Source organism: Hyperolius riggenbachi, chromosome 10 (genome assembly GCF_040937935.1).
Source record: "Hyperolius riggenbachi isolate aHypRig1 chromosome 10, aHypRig1.pri, whole genome shotgun sequence".
Classification (NCBI taxonomy): Eukaryota; Metazoa; Chordata; class Amphibia; order Anura; family Hyperoliidae; genus Hyperolius; species Hyperolius riggenbachi.
The window spans coordinates 231988842-232015654 of record NC_090655.1 but is presented as its reverse complement, the minus strand read 5'-3'; the positions used below and the strand labels follow the sequence as shown (position 1 = coordinate 232015654).

General features: G+C 43.0%; 2 protein-coding genes across 4 annotated transcripts in view; both read right to left on the bottom strand.

Moving 5' to 3' along the window:
* Positions 1 to 26813, bottom strand: part of LOC137536896 (uncharacterized) — a 133550-nt gene that overhangs the window by 9267 nt on the left and 97470 nt on the right. Inside the window, exons 17-23 of the mRNA XM_068259076.1 lie at positions 23849 to 26160; positions 7784 to 7900; positions 7506 to 7704; positions 6993 to 7304; positions 3381 to 3397; positions 254 to 332; positions 51 to 148 (exon numbers count right to left, since the gene is read on the bottom strand). Coding sequence (XP_068115177.1) covers positions 51 to 148; positions 254 to 332; positions 3381 to 3397; positions 6993 to 7304; positions 7506 to 7704; positions 7784 to 7900; positions 23849 to 26160 — 3134 coding nt within the window. The remainder of the gene's footprint in view (positions 1 to 50; positions 149 to 253; positions 333 to 3380; positions 3398 to 6992; positions 7305 to 7505; positions 7705 to 7783; positions 7901 to 23848; positions 26161 to 26813) is intronic.
* Positions 6273 to 14840, bottom strand: LOC137534768 (uncharacterized). 3 transcript variants are annotated; one of them, XM_068256405.1, is made up of 3 exons: positions 14785 to 14840; positions 10662 to 11060; positions 6273 to 8288 (listed from the first exon to the last, which is right to left on the bottom strand). In XM_068256405.1, exons 2-3 carry the CDS (start codon positions 11032 to 11034, stop codon positions 7966 to 7968), a joined length of 696 nt encoding a protein of 231 aa, XP_068112506.1. In that variant the 5' UTR covers positions 11035 to 11060; positions 14785 to 14840; the 3' UTR covers positions 6273 to 7965. The 3 variants fall into 3 exon arrangements, with proteins under 3 accessions (XP_068112506.1, XP_068112505.1, XP_068112507.1); XM_068256404.1 differs by having other exon boundaries at positions 10662 to 11085; positions 14785 to 14836; XM_068256406.1 differs by lacking the exon at positions 14785 to 14840 and adding an exon at positions 14656 to 14679 and having other exon boundaries at positions 10662 to 11085.

Here is a 26813-nt window from a genome sequence, read left to right as displayed (position 1 = left end):
CTCAAACAGAATAAAGTCTCTTGTGCAGTGATAACCTCAGTTCCACCTACCTGATAATGGTGGGGGATGGTGGGATCTTCCTGCAGACAATCCTGTGAATTAAGAGGACCTGTACATCTCTCTGGTGGGTTTCTGTTATTTGATCCATCTGTAGAAAACATAAACAGTGACAAAATACATTGTTTTCTATGTGTGTGAAGGGGGGACCCCAGTACTGCTCTCTCCTTTACGAGAAATTAAAGTCTCCTCTTACTCGGTGATGTGAGGGGTAGCTGAGTCTCCATCTTGAAATCCTTGTAGAGGTCCTTGTGGCCTTCTAAATGCTGCCACTCCTGCATGGAAAAATACATGGGGACATGATGATGCCTTATACTGTAGGTACCTGACACACACACAGTGATACAGTCACCATCCACACACATCCCTTGCTGTTATTGGATCAGAACCCAGAGTGAACCTTGTATGTTCTAACAGATCCCAGCGTTCTACCATATTATCAGCATACAATCCCATTCCCCCGAAAAAACGAAAGGGTAAAAGAAGCAGGGTATTGATAAAACTAGGTTAAAAACACATACAATTGAAAAAAGTGAGGGAGCTTAACTCAATGAAGACAAATTCATGTAGATAATTAATCTTAATATGCAATGGCAACACGTTTCATTGGTCTATGCCCACTTCCTCAGACCGAATAAAGTACCTTAGATTCAGCTCAGAGCACCCTTTGGCACTTTATTTGGCCGGAGGAAGTGGGCATAGACCCATGAAATGCATTGCCAGTGCATATTAAAATTAATGAAAATTAATTATCTACATGAATTTGTCTTCATTGAGGTAAGCTCCCTCATTTTTTGTTTTATTTTATGTGTTTTTAACCTAGTTTTATTGATACCCTGGTTGCCTCTTTCCCCCTTTTGTGCTTTTCACTCTCCTTTGGAGGGGAGTTCTATTAGGCTCATTAGTGCCTCCGCCACGATTTGTAACCATTTAGCCATTTTGTATCAAAAGCACGACCGCATTCAGCTGGGCTGGATACCCAAATGGAGAAAGGTTTGTTCATCTCCACCTGCCTGCAGTGGATGGTTGCCCATCTGCAACCTCTCTTTGTGAGTACTGCATTCTACAACTCTGACTTATTATATTCTCTGTGACGTACTGCTCCATCAGGGCTCTGCATTTTTTCCCTTTTAGATCATCCCCATACCGGCCATTCCCAAAAAGTTGGGACAGCATAATGCTCTTTATAAAAAAAAAAAACAACTCCCCCCACCTCTCCAACATTCAGCTGGTATTAATCACTCGTGCTTCCTGACATTGAACCCTCACCTACCCCCTTTAGGCCTCTTTCACAGAGGAACGTTGCGTTTGATGCGACGTTAAAGTCGCACAACGTGCCCCTAACGCAGCGCATGTAGGTTCTGCAATTGGACGTTATTTGGCACTGCGTTATGTGTCTCTTGGTGCACCGTTTTCATCGCATACCGATGGAACAAAATAGGTGCAGGCGCTACATTTAAGAAAAAAAAACAAAAAACACATTACTGAGCATGTGCAACACACATAACGCAGCAAATGTATTGCTAAACGCACAGCATGCAGCACTTACTAAATATTGCTACAAGTTACACACGACGCAACGTGTGCACTGTGAATGTCGCACAGACTTTGTATTGCTGTGCGTTAGTCTGCGTTATAAATTTTTATAACGTGCGACTTTAACGTCCCACTGTGAAAGAGGCCTTACAGTAACCACTTCCTTGATACCCAGCCCTTAAAGGACATCCGAGGTGAAAATACACTGATGAGAAAAACAATTGTATTTATCCTCCTTTGCCTAAAAATTACTTTTTAGATATCCCACAGTTTTATTTTATGTTTAAATCTAGTTTTTAAATTTTTACTGTTTCATTGTCTCTGCTTAATGACACCTTCATTGAAGTATGCCAGAGCTCAAATCTATGAATTATTGGCCCTTTTTATCTCTTCCCGCCCTCAGAAGCCATTTACTGACAGGAAAGTGTTTTATGGCTGTAATTACTTATTATTAAGTGTTATGCTGTAGTTGGACCCAGTCCCGACTCGGACAGAAACTGTCACTTGCATACCTGATGTTTAACTCTTTCAGGCAGAGAAAGAAAAAAAGGAACACAGCCTAGTTATTTGTGTGCTTGGCACTGTACATATACATGTTTATCTCATCATGTCACATGCCACCTCGGTTGTCCTTTAATGTTATCACTTAATGTTACACTTCTTAATGTTATCAGCTTCCTGAAGCCTAACAGGAATGTTAACCCCTTTCCAAATGACTAACCATAATCTCCTAACAAATAAAAGTAATACAACCCTTCCCTGTCTAATAACACCAACCAATATTCACCTTTCATAGTCTTCGTCAATAGTGCTGATCTAGAGAGATACAATCTAGACAGCCGCTGCTTCCACTTTATAATAGCAAAACGCTGGTGCCCAAAGTGAGCCCTTAATATTTTAATTATATATCATATTTTTACCTATGTTTTAGCTGCATATCATATCACCATTATATTTTACATATGTACCTGCTGCTAACTCCCTCACCTTAGCTTCCCATGAAGAAATGAGAGCTGGAAGATTGTCTAAAAAGGGTTTGATTTCAGCTTGCTATAATAGAATAGAGTCTGTTTTGTATCTTACATGTCAAATGAAAACTATGCCCCACAGACTTCTAGATAGTGGACTGGTTAAAGGCTCTGCCTCTGACACAGGAGACCAGGGTTTTAATCTCAGCTCTTCCTGTTCAGTAATCCCGCAGCTATTCAGTAGGAGACCTTGTGCAAGACTCCCTAACACTACTACTGTCTACAGATCGCGTCCTAGTAGCTGCAGCTCCGGTGCTTTGAGTCCGCCAGGAGAAAAGTGCAATATAAAAGTTATTTGTCTTTTTTCTCTTACATGTGAAGAAATACATGTCCCAGCAACCTCCTCATTCTCCAGACCTTTGTTATTTGTATAAAACAATTCTCAGCATCATTTGCTGGTCATTCTTTACCTGCAGAACTACATGTCCTACAAGTCTGTCTCTGCTTTAGAACTACAAGTTCCAGCATGCCCCATGAATTGCCTTTTTTTTGTTCTCCATTGGAATCTGTTTATAAAATCATTACAGCTACTAGCTCTAGCACATTCTGTCTGAAGTGCTGGTATCTTTGCTGAATGTGTAGAACTACAAGTCCCATAATGTCCCACTGGAACCTCTCTAGGATGAGAGAACTGCAAGGCTAAGCAGTCTATCTACTCTTCTTTCCCTCGCTGGCACTTGTAAAGTTAGAAATCCCACGTCCCTCCTGTCTGTGCCAAATGCAAGTCCCAATATATAAGATTAGCAAATAACAACTTACTCCTCTGCTGCCAGTTCCTGCAATGTCTCCTCTCTACTTCCTCCTACTCACCAACTCTCTACATCCTGTGTATATGCCCCACCCCATCAGTTAGATTGCCACCTACTGGACAATGAGAAAACTGCAGACGAGTGTTTTGCATTTTAGCCGTTATTACCGTATTGTTGTTGTTAATAATAATAATAATAACAACAATAATGTATTGTTATTTTACAAACTACGTGCAAGATTAAGGATCACATATTATAGTTAAAATAAAAAATAGATTTTTAACGAATGAAAATAAGGCTGGCAGTGGGCTATTTTACACCAAAATGCGCCAGCAGTTAATGATTTTGTAGAAATTTTTTTGGCAAGCGATTTCAAAGTGATTTTTACAGCACTTTTGCTTGTCTGTGCTTTCTACAGAACCACAATAGCTTCAAATATGCTACATGCAGCACTATTGTCATTTATGCAAAATCAAATCACTTCAATGTTAAAGGAACACTGTAAGGTAAAAAAAAGTTTAACTTACCTGGGGCTTCTACCGCAACCCCCCCACCATCACCCCCAAGCAAGGACACGCATGGCCAGGGCTGCAGAGGCGCAATGGCCCACGACATTAATTGCTTGTCGACCACATTACGCCTATGGGCGTGGCCACGGCGGCAGCCCCAGGACCGCCTAACACCGATCAGCGTAAGGTCCTTGGGGCTCGCAGTGCAGGAGATTGCGGTTGCGCGCGCGACTCCTGTTGGTGGGCGGAGCTGTCTAATTACATTGTACAGCGATGCGATCTGCAGCAGCGCTGTACTGGGGACAGCTGTGTGACATGGCTGTCCCCCTGGGGCACTAGAGAACGATCGGCTCTCATAGGCAGAAGCCTATGACAGCCGATTGCCATGATTAGCTAGCTGCGAGGAGGGAGGGAGAGAAAAAAAATTAAATAGTAATATTTATTAAAAATAAATGAAGAAAAATATTGACACACAAAAAATAAATAAACACAGGGAGAGCGATCAGACTCCACCAACAGAGAGCTCTGTTGAAGAAGAAGGAAGGGGGGGAATCACTTGTGTGCTAAGTTGTGCAGCCCTGCCGCCTGGCCTTAAAGCTGCAGTGGCCCATTTTGTAAAAAATGGCCTGGTCTTTAGGGGGGTTTAAGCCCATGGTCCTCTAGGTTAAAGTTGCAAAAAATGGAAGTGAGCCGCGGCTGGGGACTGGAGGATCGTTTTGTCTCAGCGCTGACTGTTTGTAAAAAATAGGATTATTGGCACACAGCAGAAATTTGGATTGTTCCGTATATATTTGCTCTGTATATATTTGCGCTTTCCCTATTCAGGGCTCTTTAAAATGAATATCATTGGTCAACATACAGAAATGGATTGAGATGTAATGGGGCCCTAGGCAAGGTAGTAGATTTAGGGCACCTTGTCGTCCTTTTGGTAAGCTGATGTGAAGACAGGTCAAATAAGGTGGCAGGTGGGCCCCTTGACAGCCACTAGGACCCAAGCACCTGCCTTGGTTGCCTGGTGGATGATCCTGCTCTGTCAACATATTGTTATTGGTACATGATCTTGTGGTTTAATGCAGTGATCTGCAAACTTGGTTCTCCAGCTGTTAAGGAACTACAAGTCCCACAATGCATTGCAGGAGTCTGACAGGCAGTCATGATTCATAAAGGCAAATGCATTGTGGGACTTGTAGTTCCTTAACAGCTGGAGTGCCAAGTTTGCAAATCGCTGGTTTAATGCATTTGCAGGTTATACAGAAGTAGAGTCCTTTAATTAGTTTGGTCCGGGGTTCTGTGCGGGAGTGCGCACGTGCGACTCCACCCGAAGTCGGCACATTACCAGAGCCACCATCGGGATCACGGAAAGGGCCAGGAGGATGCCGGAGGACCTCGCGGGCTACATTGGGCTGGAGGAAACCCCAGGTAAATTCTGTTTCCTTTTTTTTGGTACCGCTCACGGTCCGTTTAAGCTAATAAATTCCTTTGCGCCTATGGTGTACATCGATCTGCTAAAGTTGTGTGACCATCCAAACTGATGAGAGACTAGTTGTGACGATTTGTCACTGGTGCCGGACGATAAGAAGTTCCAACCAAAGATTACATACTCCTGCTTCAACTCAGAATTATTTGCATCTCATTGACTATCCCTAGTTGCAGTAACATGCTGACACAATTTCATCGCCCTTCCCCTCAGATGAAACACAGACACACGTGCATGCAGCAAGCAGCACACAAGCACACATGTACACAAGAACAGATGAGACAGACTTCTGTCCTGTTCAGGGTGATTTTTATTTACACTTCATGGCTGTTCCTTGTATTAAATATTTATTAACAAGACAAACAATTCATATCAAAATAAATACAACAATACAGCTTGTATATCTTCCACTTTCAAAGCATTTCACAAAACAGTTATTGTGTTGTCTCTCACACACTACAGGATCAAACCAATCTTTTCTGGAGGGAGAGCTGGAAAAGAGGGATGACGCCCTCTGTACAATGTTCAATCAAAAAGAGCTGGCACATCCAAGGTGAATCTTTATTGGTTCCATATAAAACATGTAGCCAACATTTCGGAGCCACGTAGGGCCCCTTTGTCAAGGCACAATTTGCTCAAAAGCAAAGATCTGTCTGCCACTGTAATCAAGCTCCAGTAGGGGTTAATAGGAGAAGACTCCTCTAGACACTCGTTTGCAGTGATGGCAGCAGCACTCCCCTGAATACACATCACTGCAAGCGAGTGTCTAGATGAGTCTTCTCCTATTAACCCCTACTGGAGCTTGATTACAGTGACAGACAGATCTTTGCCTTTGAGCAAATTGTGCCTTGACAAAGGGGCCCTACGTGGCTCCGAAATGTTGGCTACATGTTGTATATGGAACTAATAAAGATTCACCTTGTATGTGCCAGCTCCTTTTGATTGAGCAGCAATTCACAAACGTCAGTATGGCATCCATTTAAACAGAGCATTAGTAATCATCTGATAATCTGTACTTAGAAATTGCTCTGACAATGAAGTTTTACCCTTCTATCACAGAATGCTTGTCCTGCTGTTTAATGATCTCATAAACACGATAAAAAGTTTGTAGTATGGTCCACCCCTATCAGATTTTAACAATATCAAACATGCAAAAACAAAGGTTTTTTTTTTTTTAACCAAAATTCTTGTAGTTTATTCTTTCTCAATATTCTCTCCAAATCATGGACTCATTACATGGGCACAAAGACCAGACTTCCACTTCACATACAAAGACTGCCTGACACGGGTTTCATGACCAAAGGTCGCTTCCTTAGAGGCACATCGTTTACAAACATTTGTCTTACCCGTAAACTAGCGAAAGTTAGCACCCCGATCTGGAGTTTCAAATGGAGACTGCACTCAGCGGAGGTGTCTGCACACTCCTGTGAGTAGCAAAAGATGCTGTCTTTTAATTTGTGGTGCACAAATTACATCTGTTGGATTTGATGTGCTTGCACCAAAGTGTCATTGTGCTCATAGCCCATAGCACACTTTCTGTACTGTTGCCCAACTGTTCTGAGTCTGGAATCAATCCTGAACACTGAGCAAATATGCTAGGGCTGCACAGAGACATTTCCTACTCTCTTTCACTGACCTGTGTGAGTTATCTGGTGTTTAAGAAGGCCTCCACTTCGAGAAAAACATTTCCCACACTTTGAACATGAAAATGGACGCTCACCTGTGTGAATTTTCTCATGCCGATGAAGAACTCTTTTGTCTCTGGAACATTTACCGCACTCTAAACATGAAAATGGATGCTCACCATTGTGAATTCTCTGATGGGTGACGAGAGCTGATTTCTGGTTAAAGCATTTCCCACACTCTGCACACGAAAAGGGACACTCACCAGTGTGGATTCGCTGGTGTGCAAGAAAGGCTGATTTTTGGTTAAAGTATTTCCCACACTCTGATCATGAGAAAGGATGCTTGCCACTGTGGGATTTGTAAATTCTCTGGTGATGAATAAGGTTTGCTTTGTGAGTGAAACATTCTCCGCACTCTAAACATGGAAAAGGACGCTCCCCTGTGGGAATTCTCTGATGCGTAAGTAAGGATGATTTCCAAGAGAAACAGTTTCCACATTCTGAACAGGCAAAGGGACGCTCACCGGTGTGAATTCTCTGGTGACTAAAGAGGTTTGCTTTCTGTGTGAAATATTCCCCACACTCTGAACATGAAAAAGGATGCTCTCCTGTGTGAAGTATCTGGTGGGTGATAAGTCCTAATTTCCGAGTAAAACTTTTTTCCACATTCCAGACATAAGAAAGGACGGACACCAGTATGAATTCTCTGGTGTCTAACAAGAGCTGACTTCACAGTAAAACATTCCCCACACTCTGAACATTTAAAAGGGCGTTCACCTGTGTGAAGTCTCTGGTGTCTTACGAGATCTGACTTTGCACTGAAACATTTCCTACACCTTGAGCATGAAAAAGGACGCTGACCTGAGTGAATTTTCTGATGTCTAAGAAGAGACGACTTTAGCATAAAACATTTCCCACACTGGAAACATGAAAAAGGATGATGACCTGTGTCAAAAATCTGGTGTAAAGCAAGCGATTTATTTTTCAAAGTGTCCCCTGCAGATAAAGGAAATATGTTTCCAACTGTTGATTCATAGAAGATTCCCAAAGATTGAATGGCTTAGGTGGCTTATTTGTACAATGAGTTCCTTGATGAATATTTGTGGTAACAATAAGTGATCTGTCAGAAGGTTCCTCAGGATTAGAGGGATCCGGTGATCTCTCCTCACAGTAAAATCTGTGATGTTTATTTCCAGTAATGGGGTTTCCTCCTGGATAATATTGTGTGCCACCACCATTATCTTCTGCATTATAATCTGGAGGTGAGATAAGATGTCCCTCTGAGGAGTTCCCCACATCCTGTCCATCTATTAGGGAATGAATAATAATAATAATACATTCATTAGAGCTATTTATAATTTTAGACAGGAAGAAAAAAACATTCGAGGAACAGACCTACCTCTCTTACCCATTTGTGTTGCACTTATGAATAAACATTATATGGTGTAACGTGTCTCCACTTCATTAGTTAGCAATACAATGTTATTTTAATCTATTAGGGTAAACTGGATGTATTACGAGCCCAGTTTGCTCCTCGATGCACTCATTCATGACGGCCGGGACTTAAAGGGAACCAAAGATGAACGATTCACACAAAATAAACATATCAGTTGATAGCTTGTAAAGAATAAATGCTCTACCTGATAATTTCGCCACTCTGGTGTGCCTTTTTGAGTGTTTTTTATCCATTATTGCTCCAGGAAATATCCAATATGGCCGCCGGCTCATACCTGTTCTGCTTCCGGGTTATGAGCTGTTCTAGATGTGCTGTCTAGCCTCTATGAGACTATAGACAAGCAGGGCTGCTGCAGCCTTTCATCTGTCTGCTTTCATTATTCTGGTATGCTGTGTGGCTGCCTGTAGGAAGTGTCTCTCATAGAAATGAAACTGCATACAGTAGATAATGACTGGCTGCACACTGCACATCAGATACACTTGTGTGTGTCAGAGCTTCTTTCTCGGCAGCATCAGCCCCTCCCATGTCAACAGCTCTGAGTATGAAATCTGAGCCAGGAGGGGGCAGGCTTGGGCTTGAAAAGACTCCACAGAAGAGTGACTCAGCTATAATGATTCCAGGTCAAACATAGACTGAATCAGTCGGTGGATTCTTATCACAGTTGATAACAGATAGATTAGACTGAAAAGAATAAAACTAAAAGCAGGGTAGGTTTTTACTGTCATGTTCCCACTGATAAATGTATTAAAATACACAAGGGTGCTTCGTCTCTGGTTCTCTTTAACCAGCAGTGATTGGTGAATGGGAACATGTGTTCCCTGAGCCAATATAAGTGTCGGTGTATGAATGATCATCATAAAAATTAAAGCAAAAATTATAGTAACACCAATTACACACTTCCTATGAACACAGGATAAAGCGTGTAGCACCATCTAGTGGACAAAAAGTAAAATTAAAAGAAAAATACATACAAAACATTGCAAAAGGTGATGGAGGAGGAGAATTGAGTTTTTGCCTTCAGCTTTAGCTAAAGCGAGGTCATTGACCACTTTGGTGAGAACTCTTTTGGTTGAGTGGGCAGGCCAAAATCCAGATTGTAGTGGGTCTAGCAGGGAGTTGGCATTGAGGTACTGGGCCAGGCGTTTGTGTATGAGATGCTTAACCATCTTAGCGGTATGGACGAGCTCAGCTCGTCCATCACCGCCGATGGCTGCTGCTCAGGCCCTGCTGGGCCGATTTCCATCAAATAAAGTGCAGCACACGCAGCCGGCACTTTGCCAGCCGCGTGTGCTGCCCGATCGCCGCCGCTCTGCGGCGATCCGCCGCGAGCAGCGGCGAAAGAGGGTCCCCCCAGCCGCCTGAGCCCTGCGCAGCCGGAACAAATAGTTCCGGCCAGCGCTAAGGGCTGGATCGGAGGCGGCTGACGTCAGGACGTCGGCTGACGTCCATGACGTCACTCCGCTCGTCGCCATGGCGACAGGAGAAGCCAAACACGGAAGGCTGCTCATTGCGGCCTTCCGTGTTACCTCTGGCTGCCGGAGGCGATCGGAAGAATGCCTCCGGAGCGCCATCTAGTGGGCTTTCATGCAGCCAACTTTCAGTTGGCTGCATGAAATAGTTTTTTTTTTATTTAAAAAAAAACCCTACCGCAGCCGCCCTGGCGATCTTAATAGAACGCCAGGGTGGTTAAGGAGTTTTGAGTCAAAGGGGAGGAGGGAGATAGGGCGGTAATTGGAGAGTAGTGAGGGGTTGAGGGAGGGTTTCTTGAGCAGGGGTAGTACAGTGAACTACTTATAATCCAGTATGTGTATAGCAGCCTCGACCCTCTCAGCCACTTGGTGGATTGCTTTGCTATGGCCAAATTGCACCCAAGAGCATTGTTTTCTCCACTTACTCTGCCCCCTGCATAGGAATACAACACATCACTAGCCTGCAGCCTAACGATGTGACTGTCAGCTTTGGGCCCAGCCATGTCGCCTTAGGGACTGTTGGCCTCGGTCCAGCCATGTTGCCTTTGTAAATGCATGAGGTGTAAATTGGGAAGATGTATTCACTTTTACAACTGAAAAAGCAATTCCTATTATATTATATCCTATATAGCTATTCTTCTATTCATACCAATCATACTTATGGGAAGATTTGATTCTTCATACCCATCATCCAATCTGCATGTCTTCTTGCATAATCAGAGTGAACAATATTTGCATTCTTGTTTATCACTCACCTGTGCTGATATCAAGATGGCATTCCTCCTGTTTAATTGTCCTCATCATCTGACCTTCTTTGGTAGATTGCTGATCACTCCGTAAATGTATCCCTCCTTCTTCTTCTTTCATTTCTGTCCTCCTCAGGTTACCCTCAACTGCAGACTGCTGGTCATACATCTCCTCTTTCTCAGCTTTAAATGTCCTCATCAAGTCAATGTTCTCTGTAAGTTGCTTATCATCCAATAGAAACATTTCTTCTTTTTCTTTTACTGCTCTCATCATTTTGCTCTCCTCCATAGCTTGCAGATCACCACTTAGAAAAGTCTCCTTTTCCTCTTTAATTCTCTCCATCATTTTATCCTCAATTCTAGAATGTTGATTGCTCCTCATGTTTGTCACTTGTTCTTCCACTTTAACTTTCAAATCAATACAGTTTTCATTCTAAAACCACAAATGATAGAAAAACATATATAAACTAATGAAGCCAGAAGTATATTTTGTGATACACATTAAAGTTTATTTTAGACACTGGAACATTCAGCTCCTCCTACCTGATATTGCTGAGGGATAGTGTGGTCTTCCAGTGTAACATCACAGGAATAGAGAGGACCTGTACATCTCTCTGGTGAGTTTCTCTTACTGTATCCAATTGTAGGAAACACACGCTGACTAAATACATTGTTTATATGTTCATCAGATAGTAGGGGGGATCTAGGTGGCCCCTCATTACTGCTCTCTCCTTTACAAGAAATTAAAATCTACTCTTACTCTGTGGTGTGAGGGGTGGCTGATTCTCCATCATGACATCCTTGTAGTTATCTTTGTGCTCTTCTAAACGCTGCCAACTCCTGCATGGAGATATAGGGCCTGATTCACAAAGCGGTGCTAACAGTTAGCACGCTGGTGGAAAGCCCTTTATCACGCCTAACCTCAGTTTAGGCATGATAAGTTTAGTGTGATAAGTTTAGGCGTGATAAGTTTAGGTGTGATAACTATAGCACCAACTGGGTTAGCACCGCAGTGCACAGCTGATCAAAAGTTTTGCGCTAGCAAAGTTTGGTGCACTTCGCATAGAGTTTAATGGCACTGCTTTGTGTGCGGGACTTTGCGCGCGATCTAAACTTATCTAAACTTATCACGCCTAAACTGGTTTTTCACCAGCGTGGTGCAATGGTTATCACGCCTAAAGTCTCTAACTGGGTTAGTACCGCTTTGTGAATTGAGCCCATAGACAGTGATATGCTGACACTTGATAGGAATCGGATACACACAGTCACCATCCAGACACATCCCCGTGGTTTCACGTGTCCTGTAGAACTAGAAGTCCCAATAATGTCTCTGGGATCTCTATACTGGTACCTGTCACTTTCTCCAGGATTTCTGCGGGTCCCCATCTCTCTCAGGGATGTCTACTGGTCCCCATTTCTCTCTTGCTGTGATTGCTGCTGATCCCCATATCTCTCTCTGGGATTTCTACTTGTCCTCATCTTCCTATCTTTCTGGGATCTATACTGGTCCCTATCTCTCTCTCTGGGATCTATACTGGTCCCCATATCTCTCTCTGGGATCTATACTGGTCTCCATCTCTCTCTCTCTGGGATCTCTACTGGTCCCCATCACTCTCTCTCCAGGATAACTACTGGTCCCCATCTCTCTCTGGGATAACTACTGGTCCCCATCTCTCTCTCTCTGGGATCTCTACTGGTCCCCATCTCTCTCTCTGGGATCTCTAATGGTCCCTATCTCTCTCTCTCTCTCTCTGGTATCTCTACTGGTCCCCATCTTTCTCTCTCTGGAATCTCTAATGGTCCCCATCTCTCTTTCTCTGGGATCTCTAATGGTCTCTATCTCTCTCTCTGGGATCTCTAATGGTCTCTATCTCTCTCTGAGATCTCCACTGGTCACCACCTCTCTCTCTCTGGGATCTCTAATGGTCCCCATCTCTCTCTCTCTGGGATCTCTTCTGTTCTCCATCTCTCTCTGGGATCTCCACTGGTCCCCATCTTTCTCTCTCTGGGATAACTACTGCTCCCCATCTCTCTCTCTGGGATCTCTACTGGTCCCCATCTCTCTCTGGGATCTCTAATGGTCCCCATCTCTCTCTCTCCGGGATCTCTTCTGTTCTCCATCTCTCTCTGGGATCTCCACTGGTCCCCATCTTTCTCTCTCTGGGATAACTACTGGTCCCCATCTCTCTCTCTCTGGGATCTCTAATGGTCCCTATCTCTCTCTCAGAAATCCCTACTGGTCCCCATCTTTCTCTCTTGTGATCTATTCTGGTCTCCATCTCTCTCTGGGATCTCCACTGGTCCCCATCTTTCTCTCTCTGGGATAACTACTGGTCCCCATCTTTCTCTCTCTGGGATAACTACTGGTCCCCATCTCTCTCTCTGGGATCTCTAATGGTCCCTATCTCTCTCTCAGAAATCCCTACTGGTCCCCATCTTTCTCTCTCTGGGGTCACTACCTCTCTCTGAGATCTTTTCTGGTCCCCAAGTTTCTCTCTCTGGGATCTCCACTGGCCCGTCTCTCTTTCTACTGGATCTGTTTAAAGGGACACTTAAGTCAAACAAAAAAAATGAGTTTTACTCACCTGGGGCTTCCAATAGCCCGCTGCAGCTGTCCGGTGCCCTCACCATCTCCCTCCGATCCTCCTGGCCCCGCCAGCAGCCACTTCCTGTTACGGTGACAGGAGCTGACAGGCTGGGGACGCGAGTGATTATTCGCATTCCTGGCCACAATAGCACCATCTATGCTGCTATAGCATATATCATATACCATATAGCAGCATAGAGGGTGCTAATGTGTCTGGGAACGCAAAGAATCACTCGCGTCCCCAGCCTGTCAGCTCCTGTCACCGAAACACGAAGTGGCTGCTGGCGGGGCCAGGAGGATCGGAGGGAGACGGCGACGGCACCGGACAGCTGCAGGGGGCTATTGGAAGCCCTAGGTGAGTAAAACTCATTTTTTTTGTTTGAATTAAGTGTCCCTTTAAGGGTTGAGCAGCCTTGTGCATTTCTGTGCCGATTTCAGCAACACGTCAATGTTAGATTGATATACATTGCTGAAATCAGCACAAAAATGCGCAAATGTGCTCAGGCCTTAAAGAACAACTGAAGTGAGAAGAATATGGAGGCTGCAATGTTTATTTCTGTTTAAACAATACCAGTTGCCTGATAGTCCTGCTGATCTCTTGGGCTGTAGTGGTTTCTGAACCACACATCTGTAACAAGCATGCAGCTAATCTTGTCAGATTTTTGTCAGAAACACCTGATCTGTTGCATGCTTGTTCAGGGTCTATGGTTAAAAGTATTAGAGGCAGAGGGTCAGCAGGGCAGCCAAGCTATGTGCATTGTTTGAGGGCGCGTTTCCACTTGAGCGGAAACCGCAGCGAATCCGCAGAGTTTCCCCGCAGACGAATAGTGCGGGGAAACTCTGCCATAGGGTGGAATGGTAACGTCGGCCGAATCGCTACCGCTAGCGATTCGGCCGGCTTTTCCATCCGATTCGGCGCGGGAGGATGCAGATCCCATAGCCGTGCATGGCACGGCTGATGGGATTCGCCTGCTTTTCCCACAGACCCGGAAGAGCCGGCGCGCGTCTCGCAGACGCGCACCGCTCTAGTGGAATCGCGCCCTAAAGGGTAATAAATATGGCAGCTTCAATATCCCCCTCACTTCAGTTGGCCTTTAAATTTGTAGGACTACAAGCCCCAGCATGCTTTGCTTAAAGTGATGTTATCTTTCTTCAGTCTGTAGAAACATGCATATGCTGCTTTCGGTCATGAATGAGCAGAACAACATGTCCCAGCATGTCCTCTGTTCCTCCTGCTTTCTTATACAGTACATCTGCAGAATTAGAAATCCCAGCATTTCACTGACATTTATACTATTTGTGCAAATACAATTATCAGCAAAATGTTATCAGGAAAGAATATTGTATTCGGGTCCTCCCCATAGTGTCTTCTGTTTCTGTTGTACTTTATCAAATATCAGCTGTATGTTTTTGTACCCATTACTGCATGTCTTGATTGTAGATTGTAGTGAACTACTCGCGTATCCAAGCTCCCCCTTATTGCCTGTGGTATGGAAGGTGTTTGAGCGCTAAATAAATTAATAATAATCAAATAATAACAATTACCTCTTCTGCCAGTTCCAACAATGTCTTCCTTTACTTCCTCTCACTTTACCTCTAACCCTGGATTTTCTGCCTGTATGTCCCGCCCCTTTCTGTTTTCTGGATTGCCACCATCTGGAGGACATGGAAAATGCAGACCAGAGCTACCTTATTTATGCTCTGCAATTTTAAAGGGTTGAAGCCTAACGAAGGCTTTACAGCCGAAAGCTTGCTTATTCTTATAAGCTAGCCAATAAATGGTATCGTCCTGATTCTAAACTTCCTGCTTTTACTGATGGCTAACACAGTACAATACCCCACTGCTACAATTTTAAAGGGAATCTGAAGTGAGAGGTATATAGAGGGTGTCATATTTATTTCCTTTTAAACAATGCCAGTTGCCTAGCGTCCTGCTGATCATTCTGGCAATAGTAGTGTCTGAATCACCTATACATGTCAAACTCCGGCCCTTGGGCCAAATATGCCCCTCAGAGTCATTGCAATTGGCCCTCAAGTGGTTTCTCCGCTTTGCATTATGTTTGGCCCACTATAGACCACCAGGGAAGTTATATTGAAGATGAAGCCCTAGATCACCAGGAAAGCCATATGGGGGAGATAGAGGGAAAGCACTAAATACTAGTGAACTGTATAGGGGAGGGTGGGGACCTCTAGACAGCAAGGAACTGTATAGAGGAGGAAGGACCACTAGACACCAGGGAACTTTATAGGGGAGGTAGGTGGCTAGTAGACATTGAGGTTGGCCTGCGACTAGGTCCCAGCGTACAATTTCGGCCCACTTTGTATTTGGGTTTGACACCCCTACTTTAACCAGAAAAAAAACATTTAGTTTGATTGGCCCAGTCCCCAACTACACACAAGTGGAATCAATAGCATCTCACTCATCTTCTCTAACCATTTATAGGCAGACGTCCTAGTTGTTACGTAGCTTCTATTAAGTAATTTTCCTCACTTTTTTTTGGTGAAGAAAGCTAAACACCCCTGGTTGGTCTTGTGATCATGATTATAAGATATTAGAGAATAAAATTATAGATAGAAAGCTCTGGAGAAGTCTTCCTAAAAAAGGTAGCCATGCCTATCGCACAAACACAAAGCCCTAGGAGGAGTGTTTCTTAAAAATGAGGCCGGGGTCTTCCTGAAAGATGAAGAGCAGAACAGTGGCACATGGCCCCACGGAGGCATGTTGCTGGAAAAAAAATGATTATCTTTTAATAATGATTTTGTGGGGTGGGTTGAAAGGAGGAGAGAGAATCATCCCAAGACCTGCATCCCTCAGAGATATGGTAATAAAGAGTACTAGTCTGTCATCTACAGAATGGAAAGTAGAGAAGGAAGAAGCAGCGGTGGGGAGAGGGGAGTAAGTAGGCCAGCTGCTTTTACCTCTACCACAGAGCCAAGTGGACATTCCACTCAACTGGGTGGTGGACCTTCAAATGGTTAAACTTGCACACAGTGGCCAGATTGTTGTTAATTTTTTTCCTGTTGTTTCAAACACAGGGCAGATGACTATGGCTTGGTCAAAAGGTGAGAATGTTCCCCAACATTCTTATAGTTCTGATGCTAGCAGGTCACATACTACCACCTCCTCATTCGAATGTGTCATAAAGTGGTGGCTTTGTGTCTGCATGCCTGAGGCCAACATGCGAGGTAAAGGAAAAATAAGTAGCTTCAGTGATAGAGAGAGAGAGCAAGGTGACCTTGTTACTTTTTCTTCTGGGTCTGGGCTGAGTGTGCCTTCCACTCATCTGTGTGCTGGACCTTCCTAAGGTTACTCGTGCAAGTCATGTGTTTAACGACTCAAGGGCTGCTGATTAATCTTGTAGGTGACCATAAGAAGCAAGAGGGGATGCCAGGGTTTGGTTAGGATGGAGTGTGGAAGCAACACATGGGACTCCTCAGCAAAACTAGAATGAGTCCCTTCCTGGAATCCAAACCCCCTTGTGTGGCTGGTAAAAAAAAACAAAAAAAACACAAGCACACACAACTACAACCCTCCTCCCCAAGACCCTCTCTCCACATGCAGAGTAGCCCAGGAAGCAGTGTAACATTTACCTGCTCTGGTGATGCATTTGGTCTCTTCTGTTATTCCTCACAGCTGCACGCTCTTTGTTTACATATCTCCAGCTTCTGATCACGAGACCTGCATGGGGAGCAGGAGGTATGCAGCATAGAGCGTGTGGCTACCAGGAACATCATAGGAGTCCCAAAGCAGCACTGGAGCAGGAAAATATTAAACTCTCCACTGTCGTCTTCTGCAGAAGGGGAGGAGCAAGTCCACCAGGCCGCTACAGTTACACTGCTTAGCTTGAGACAATAAAAGTTAAATCTTAACAATTTGGCCCGTGACTTTGACTACGTTTTACATTTTGCCCCTTACGTGATTGAGTTCGACACCCCTGACCTAGAGGTAAGGGTACATGCTGACAATTTTGTAAATATGTGTAGAATCGTATATAAATGAACTCAGCAGTCTGCTGCAGCTAATTGGTTGAGACTGCAGGGGTGGTGTGGAAAGAATCTGAGATCCAAGGTCAAAGTCCAACCTGCGATACCCCAACACACACACGCACATGCGCACACATGCACATGCGCACATACACACAAACACTCACACAAACACAGAAAAAACACTTCTTTAATTAAAAAAATAAATTTATATAGAATAACAAAATAATACAATAGAACTATTTTGCATGTAAACTGTACAGAACTATTCTGCATGTAAATCGCATAACAGGACTAAACAAACTTTTAATATAAAAAGGAAATACAACAATATAGACAATTTTCATCCCCACAACCCCCCACAGTCCAGAGATGGGAGGTGCATGCAGGGAAGAGGGCTACTGTATGGCTGCCATCAGGGGTGGAGAAAACTTCCATACGAGGCCCTTGAGGCTTCAGGGCCTCAAGCCCCAGCCCGCCTTCCCCAGCTCTGGGGTCAATGAGTCTGCATACTCCTCCACCTTCCCTCTGTACCTTGGCAGTGTCATTAGGTTGGGAGTTATTTCATGGCTGGCGGATCGAGATGATTTGCTGCACTGACAGTCACATGTCCTGATGCTCCAGTGCTACTCCACTGGCTCCATTTATTTCCTAATTTCTGCACCTCCTCTGTCCAATATCCTCAGTGATTGGACAGAAAGTGACATGGAGATGGATGCTATATGGCACAGAATGCAGCCACGCAAACAGAGCAGGAGTACAAGGACACCTGAGTATTGGTGGGCCACACACCCCAATCTGTCAGCCCAGCCAGTAAGGTCGCCCTCTAGTGACAGCACCTGGGAGCAGAGGTGAGAGTAAAGTGTAAAAAAGCAGGGGCCCCAGAGCTAAGGGAGGCAAGCTGGACCATACCAAGTGTCACTGATATCACTCAACTTTTTAATATACTAGCAGCTGAAAAACTAAAGGAAAAGGGGATAAACACTCTCTAAATAACCATCGTCAACCCAAGAAAAAGTTAGACCTGAGGCCCAGAGATAGTGGATAAAATTAATTAGGGCAGCCAAAATTGAATCTGTAAACAATTATATCAAAGTGTATTTATAAATATATCTAAACAAGCATTTTAAAGTGAACCTGAGTTGAGAGTTATATGGAGACTGCCATATTAATTTCCTTTTAAGCAATGTCTCTTGCCTGGCTGTCCTGCTAATCCTCTGCCTCTAATACTTTCAGCCATAGCCCCTGAACAAGCATGCAGCAGATCAGGCATTTCTGAAATTATGCCAGATCTGACAAAATTTGCTGCATGCTTGTTTCTGGTGTTATTCAGACACTACTGCAGCCAAATAGATCAGCAGGACAGCCAGGCAACAGCATTGTTTAAAAGGAAACAAATATGGCAGCCTCCATATCGCTCTCACCTTGGGTTCACTTTAAAACCATGTGTTGCATTTTGGGTTAAGCATTACCTGATTTCTAGTAGATAATCATTCAGGGTTGTGGCCCGTGGTTGTTACATCATAACCTAAGCTGCATCGCTGATAATCATACCAAATAACAATAACATTCCAGTACGTCAGTAATGAACATTATAGGCCATATAGGCCACATTTTTCATACCGTGTCTACAGTAGTAAATTGGAGTTTCATATTTTGTTATTTTTGTTTTTATATTATCATGTTTTGAGCATGCATATACATTGCATGCACTGGTAAGGTAATTGTATCTGGACATTCAATAGTTCCTGTGGTAGAGAAATTTCACAGGTGGATATTGACTGGTGTTTGTTGCAAATTTATGCCATAATAAATAGCCAGACTGATCGCCCTCAATCCAATATGTGAAATATCTCACACAGTTCTCAATGATAGTGAGGATTACAAATTCAAATTGGAATTGTGGAGACACAATCAACCTGATTACAATCACAGACATTGTTCAAAAAAAGGATCCGCACTCAAGGATGTATTGTAATAGGAATTATTACAACATGTCATCTGACTATACTAACTGACGTTTGTTTCGAGCCCACCAATTGTTCCCTTTGTCAAGGCACATGACAGACTCAAAACAATCACAGACATCACTCCAGTAGGTATAAAGGGGTATACCAATCCTGCACATAGGAGGGTATAGTTAGGTATGTGTATGCATGCCACATCCATGCACTAACCAAGGCAAATCAATTTTATGCAAAGGCTCCTAAATGTCAAACAAGGGAACCAATCACAGTCACGTATCATAGCTACGGGATGCAAAATGGGGCCTATATTGTTCATTCCTTATTTACAGGAACATTATTATTGTTTGGTGTGATTATCGGTGATACAGGTTAGGTTGTGATTACATGGAATGGCCACTCTCAATAAACAGACAATGCAACATTGTCTGCTTATTGAGAGTGGCCATTCCATGTGATATCTTTTCAAAGTTGTTACCACAGCCCTGAATGATTATCTACTAGAAATCGATAATGCTTAAAGAGCACCCCCAGTATGGAAGACAGAACCTATCATGCCACGCTCTGTCTTAATAATGCAGGATGGGGGGGGGGTCCTCAGGGGTAATTACTTACCTGATCGGCTGTAATTAGGACACAAGTGCCCCGACCCAACTCGGCAGCCACCAATAAGGCCACGGCTGCTAAGCTGGGGGCGGGCCACTGCAACCCAGATGGGGGTGACCAGAGCCCTGGAGAAGTTTGCAAAAAAACTGCCATGGCCACATTTCTGCCATGGCCATCTTTAAACACAACACTTTCTTCTTTAGTTGGGTTAGTGGGAAGCTTTTGAGGAAGTGATTACAATAGTAGCTGATAAGAAAACAAAAAAAGATAATATAAACACTGCTAGCAGTGTCTCAGCTCAATACAAGCCAAAAGTGTTCACAGGAGCCATAAAAGTTTTCCTGGCAGAATACAACTTCTGAGAGCAGAAAGAGATTAAAAAAAATGTCAATAACTCATGTGTTTTAGACTTAATAGACTGCCACTGAGCTGAGGCAACAAAACATTCAATCTACTATTTTGTAAATATGTAAATATAAAATAAAACCATGGGATGTCTAAAAAGTCATTTTTAGGAGTAGGAGGATAACTACAATGGTTTATCTTATCAGTTTATTTTCACCTCGAGTTCACTTTAAAGAGAACCTGAACTGAAAATAAAAAGTTAAAATAACCATACACTGTTCATACTTACCTCCTGTGTAGTCTACTACTCAATCTCTTGCTCCTCTCCTGCGTCCCATTTGTCTTGTCCACTGTGATCAATAGATTTCTCTGTCCTCCATTTTAAAAATGGCCATTACCCATAACACCTTCCTGGTCAGCACACTGTTAAACTGTAATATCGACCACTTGAACCATAGGGAAACATGGACATTAACTTGCACATTCAGTTGTAACTGACAGCAACTGGTATATTTCTGTTCTTACAAAATATTGTCAGAACTGGAAGGGATCACTGTAAGAAGAAAATGGTGAGCTTTTTAGAGGAACTGACGAGGTTAGTATGTAATATTCACTTGCAGCTACGTCATGTGTTTATTTTAAATAATTTTCCTCGCTTTAGGTTCCCTTTAAGACAGAGCCTGCTATGACAGGCTCTGTCTTTCAGGACTCTTTTCCACGGACTGTTAAACTGTGTACTCAGCAAGCAGTTACCAGGCAGCAGTAAGCAGTTACCAGGCAGCAGTGAGCAGCTGTGAGAGTTTGAGCAGCATTTCACTGCCTATCAACAGTCCGTGGAAAAGAGGCCTCATACTGGAGGTACTCTTTAAACTAAAATGTTTGTTTAGCTATACTGATAAATCAACTTTGATACAATTATTAACATATTCATTGCTGACTAGATTCAGTTTTGGGGGGAAAACATGCTGTCTAAGCTTACATTTACGCATTTTAAATAAATAAATATAGACATCTGCAGTGCTTTGCAGCGTGCACAGTCATACCAGAATATCTCATAGAAGCTAACAGTCTATTCCCTACCATAGTGTAAAGGAGGCCACACACACACACAATACAGTATTTTAGACAGCATTTCTTTTCAGTTTGAGAATTACAATCATTTGTAATTGATTGTAATATCTTAATACTTTGACCAATGTAGAACAAAAAAAAATGTGAAAACTATAATGATTTCTAGTTACACTCCTGTTAAATAAGTATTATAAATATGCTGCAAGTAAATGGATGGACTTCATATTGCAATTGAAGTAGAGCCCTAAATGTGAGTCAACTGTATTTTTCCTCTCAATAAGAAACAAAATCTGTGGCGATCAGAGATGGTCAAATAATCCCAACTGGCAGCCAAATGATATGAAGTTTATAATTGGACCAGTATGAATTGGCAAGAAGTACATTAAATAAGCCAATTCCAAACTGCATGAAATTTGCAAGCAAGTCACATTTTTTAGCATCTCTTGTATCTACCGTAGTGGAGTGTGAGGCCTCTTTTCCATGGGCAGTTAAACTGTGTGCTCAGCAAGCAGTTACTGGGCAGCAGTGAGCAGTTACCAGGCAGCAAGCAGTTGTGAGAGTTTGAGAGGCATTTCACTGTCAATCAACCGCTCATGGAAAAGAGGCCTAAGGCCTCTTTTGCACGAACTGTTTACAGGCAGTGAAATGCCTCTCAAACGCTCACAACTGCTCACTGCTGCTTGGTAACTGCTTGTTGCTGCCTGGTAACTGCTGACTGCTGCCTGGTAACTGCTTGCTGAGCACACAGTTCAACAGTTCGTGGAAAGGAGGCCTAAAGGCTCATACACACATCAGACTATAGTCTTGGGAAAATGAAAGATCACAGACCAATCTTACCACCCTTCATGTAGTATGAGAGCCATACTCTACACAGTCTTTTCTATGGAGCTGAACTCCACATCAGAAAAATATCTTTGCAAGATGCTGCACACAAAGATGCTGTACAGACACAAAAGATCAGTATCTGCAAAAGATCTGTTCCTGCCAAAAATCCATTCCAGCAAAATGCAATGATAGTCTATGGGATCTGCAGATCATCATACACACATGATTTAACTGACATTCATCTGCAGATCAAGCAATCATCCGCAGATCTGAAAATCCATCCTGGTGGATCTGATCTGCAGATGAATGTCAGTTAAATCATGTGTGTATGATGATCTGCAGATCTCATAGACTATCATTGCAATTTGCAGGAATGGATTATTGGCAGGAACAGATCTTTTGCAGATACTGATCTTTTGTGTCTGTCCAGCATCTGTGTGTGCAGCATCTTGCAAAGATTTTTTTCTGATGTGGAGTTCAGCTCCATAGAAAAGAATGTGAAGGTATGGCTCTCATACTACATGAAGGGTGGTAAGATTGGTCTGTGATCTTTCATTTTCCAAAGACTATGGTCTGATGTGTGTATGTGGCCTTACTCTGCATGGGTATAATCAAATTTATGAACAGTGCTGATCAGCCAATTAGCAGCAGGGATTGCTAAGAAGATGCAAATAACTCCAAGTTGATGCAGGATTATGCAACTTGACCAATCACATAGAGGGATAGGTGGGATTCATTTGGACCATTTTCAAGCATATATTTGCATTATTCTTCTTTAACTCAGAATTATTTCCATCTCATTGGCTATCCTAGGCCAGTTAAAAAGTGTCCCTGAAAAGAAAAAAATTCCTATACAAGGTACTCATCTCGGTAGGGGGAAGTCTCTGGATCTTTAAGAGGCTTCCCTCTTCCTACACTCCAGCACTGGGACAACTGAAAGAAAGCTTTCCGGCAGCTTGCGCATGAGCACTAGCATCAAATCACTAGCCCATATCACTGCACATGCGCAAACTGCATGTGCAGTAAAATGGATGTGATCGGGCTCGGGTTTTCTGCTGGAGTCTGAGTGGATCTGTGCTCCTGCGCAGGCACTGTACTTTGGGGGTCTTGCTGCTGGATCGGCCTGACTGAGGAGGACAAGGGGAAGCCTCTTTAGGATCCAGAAGCTTCCCTCTCCTGATCTGATTTCCGTTGGCTTTTCTGATTGATTTTGTATAGAGATTTTCAGAAAAAACCATCATGAATCATATCGGACCTTTTGGAAATAATCAATTAGACCGTCAATCTGACAGAAAATATAACAGGCATTAGAGTCTAAACTAAGCCTATGCAAACAGGTTTGATTTCATTAATCTCCTGATTAATTATTCATTAGCTCTTGAATCGGATTGGCTCCTTGAAAAGTTCCATTAAAGCCCCACTAATTCAATTTCCTGTTGGGTGGAAAAAGTACCATTTGCTGGAATTTAAAGGACCACTATCGCGAAAATCATAAAATTTAAAATGCATTTAAACCCATACAAATAAGAAGTACATTTCTTCCACAGTAAAATGAGCCATAAATTACTTTTCTCTTATGTTGCTGTCACTTACAGCAGGACTAGCCCAAAGCCAGTCAGTTCTGTCAGACTTCTACTACCTACTGTAAGTGACAGCAAGATAGGAGAAAAGTCATTTATGGCTCATTTTACTCTGGAAAAAATCTACTTCATATTTGTATATGTTTACATGAATTTTAAAATTTTACGATTTTTGCGATAGTGGTCCTTTAATGTTGAACTCTAATTTTAATGAAAATCTTCTTAAAGCTGGACACGCCTTGTCTTTTTTGCAGCAAAGTCATTTATGACATCATCATAGGAGATAGTTCTGGAAACGTCCCTGTTTATGCTCATCATAGCGAGGCCATTGAGACGGTCTTGTGACATGGTGGACTTCAGGTAGTTCTTCATGAGCTTCAGTTTTGAGTAGCTCCTGTCCGCAGAAGCTCCCGTTACGAGGCTGGTGGCAGCAATCCTGAGGGCTATCCACATATTTGGATGGGTTTCATTCAATTGTTTTTCTTGCAAAAATGATAACAGTTCCAGCGGAGTCATGCCATCTTTAGGAAAATCTGGGAAAGTCTGCATTTCCTCTGCCAGTTTTGTCCCGTCGAGGTCAGACTGTCCATTGTAGCTTAAGAAGTGACTAAGTGTTGTGCATTGTTCATTCAGCTCTTCGGGGGAAAGTTTTGGAAAATTGGTAAGGACCTGAAATTTGCTCTCAACTTCATTTAACATTTGCAATCTCTCCTGCACTGATGCAATGGAAGAATCCACAACTTTATTGAAAAAAGAGACTTCCATATTTATAATGTCATCATCGATAAATTCATCTGGTGCCTGATATGAAAAGTCTTTCTTCGTATTTCTCAGTCGCTTTAGCTTCAGCACAGGTTCTGAGTTCATCTCTTCACAGATATAACTTGCTGAGCTGTGAGTAGAAGTGAACCCAGAACGTCTGTAATTAACTAAGAAGGTTTCCGTTTTTCTCAGCAGTTTTATGGCAGCCTCCAACTGCATTGTCTCTGACTGCAGCATTTTGCTGGCCTGCTGAATTTTGGAAAGGATGTCATACCACACAACAGTGCAGATGTTAAAACGGTAAGACCCCACTTCTTCCGCTAGAAATTGGGCATCTACTATCACCGATGGGTCAATAGCCGTTTCCCTCACTTGCAAGAGTGCCTCTCTGATATTTGGTGCCTGGAATCTTACGGTTTTTACACCATCCACTCGAATTTCCCATCTGGCCTCTGGACATGACCGCAGACCGAGACTGATGTGGCTTTTCAAAATAGCCCATCGCTGAGTTGATGCAGAGAACAGGGTGAAAAGTTTCTGCAAACAGCCAAAATAGGAAAAGGCATCCGGAGAGATTTTCACTGAATCGGCCACCACCAGAATTAATGTGTGCGTACTACAGGGCACAAGAAATGCCCTTGGGTTGATTTCTGAAAGTCTGGATTGCACGCTTTTCCTTTTATCCCTCATGTTACCACCATTGTCGTAAAACTGCCCCCTGCAGTCTGCAAAGGGGATACTGCGTTCTTCAAATCTCTTTAGAATAAGAAATGCCAGACTTTCTCCAGTCAGTTCCTCTGGCTCAAGGAAGCCCATAAAATGCTCCCTAACTTGAAGGTCATAAAGGCCCACAATTCTAACTATCAATGACAACTGTTCTTTACAGCTCACATCGGAGATGCAATCCAAAATAATAGCAAAGTATTTGGACTGTTTTATTTCATTGACAATAGCCTCTGAAATCCTGCTGCCGATACACTCAATCAGCTCGTTCTGAATGATATTCCCCAAATACGTAGTGTGGTTGGCTCCCTTTTGCACCTCACCAACATGCTGCTTGAGGACTGGGTCAAATTTGGCCACCAGTTCCACTTCTTGTAGGAAGTTTCCATTATTGGGTTGGTAGAGGGTGTAGGTGGTGCCTCTGAGAGTAATGTTTCTTTCTGCTAAAGACTGAATAATCGCAACCAGCCTTGTCAATACCGCACGCCACCTCATTTTTTCAGCTTCGTAAAGCGACACTTCTACGGTGTCTATCAATTGTCCCTTTCGAAGGCACATCTCAAAATCTTTCCACAACTTCATGTGCTTACCATGTTCTGGACTATTCTCATGGCTTTTAAGTATATCCCCACAGTTTTTCCAATCTTTTACTCCTTTGGTGATTAGGTTATACTCTTTCTTGGAGAAGAGCTTGCAACAAAAACAGAACAGACTGTTTGACTTCTTTGAATAAACCAGCCAACTTCTCCTTATCTTCTCCCCGCTGTTTAGTACTCTGTAGAAGTAGTGATGGCGGCAACATCTCCCATCTTCTCTTCTTGGAAATACAAAGAATGGTTCAACCTCGTAAGGTCCTCTTCTTATTAAGTCTTCCCTCACGTCACCTGAGAGCAGTGGCCAATCAGCAGGGTCTATGGGTGCGTTTCTGAGTAACTCAGTCATATGCGCTCTACCGTTTATCTCTGTAGGTGTCTGTATTTTAGAGTGGATAACTTCTGGTTGAAGAATTGTTGAAGCTCTAGTGAAGACAGTGGTTGGTGATGGATGCTGCAATCTTTCACCTACGGGAAAAAAAATCCAAACAGTCACGAAGAATTCAATTCTTGCACGAAGAATTCAATTAGTGACATATATATAAAAGTAGTTATGCAAATGTAATCAAGACGATAGACTAGAAAAAATTTAGGGCGCATTTGAAAGGAAATAAAAACTCAGGATGCTTGCACAATATTGCCCCCTGTTTACCTCTCTTGTGAGGCCACGGCTAGAGTATGGTATTCAGTTCTGTAAGGAGGGACATCGCAGTTTCAGAGCAGGCGCAGACGTGATAGAAGGTCTCACTTATTTAGTATGATTTGATCAAATTTGATCAAATCTGGAAGATATCAATGTCATAACATGGCCAACTAATCTATCTTTTAGATTAATTTCTAGCCAAAATCGGTCAAATGGATTGATTGGGCGTGCTGGAAAATCTGAAAAAAAGCTTGATTGGGTGCGGCGTTCCATTTCCTGAACGACCAATAAACTCCCGGCTGATCTCCCAAGTGTATGTGTTTTGAAGCAGGCCATTTGGGAATGCGCTAACTGCTGCACTGCCTCTCACCTGGGCACTGCTATAGACGTAATGTTATCACGTCTATAGAGGCGCAGCAAGATCTAAAGTGTAATTTGGGTGCAGGCAATTGCCGAACGCCAAATTACTTCTCCCTCC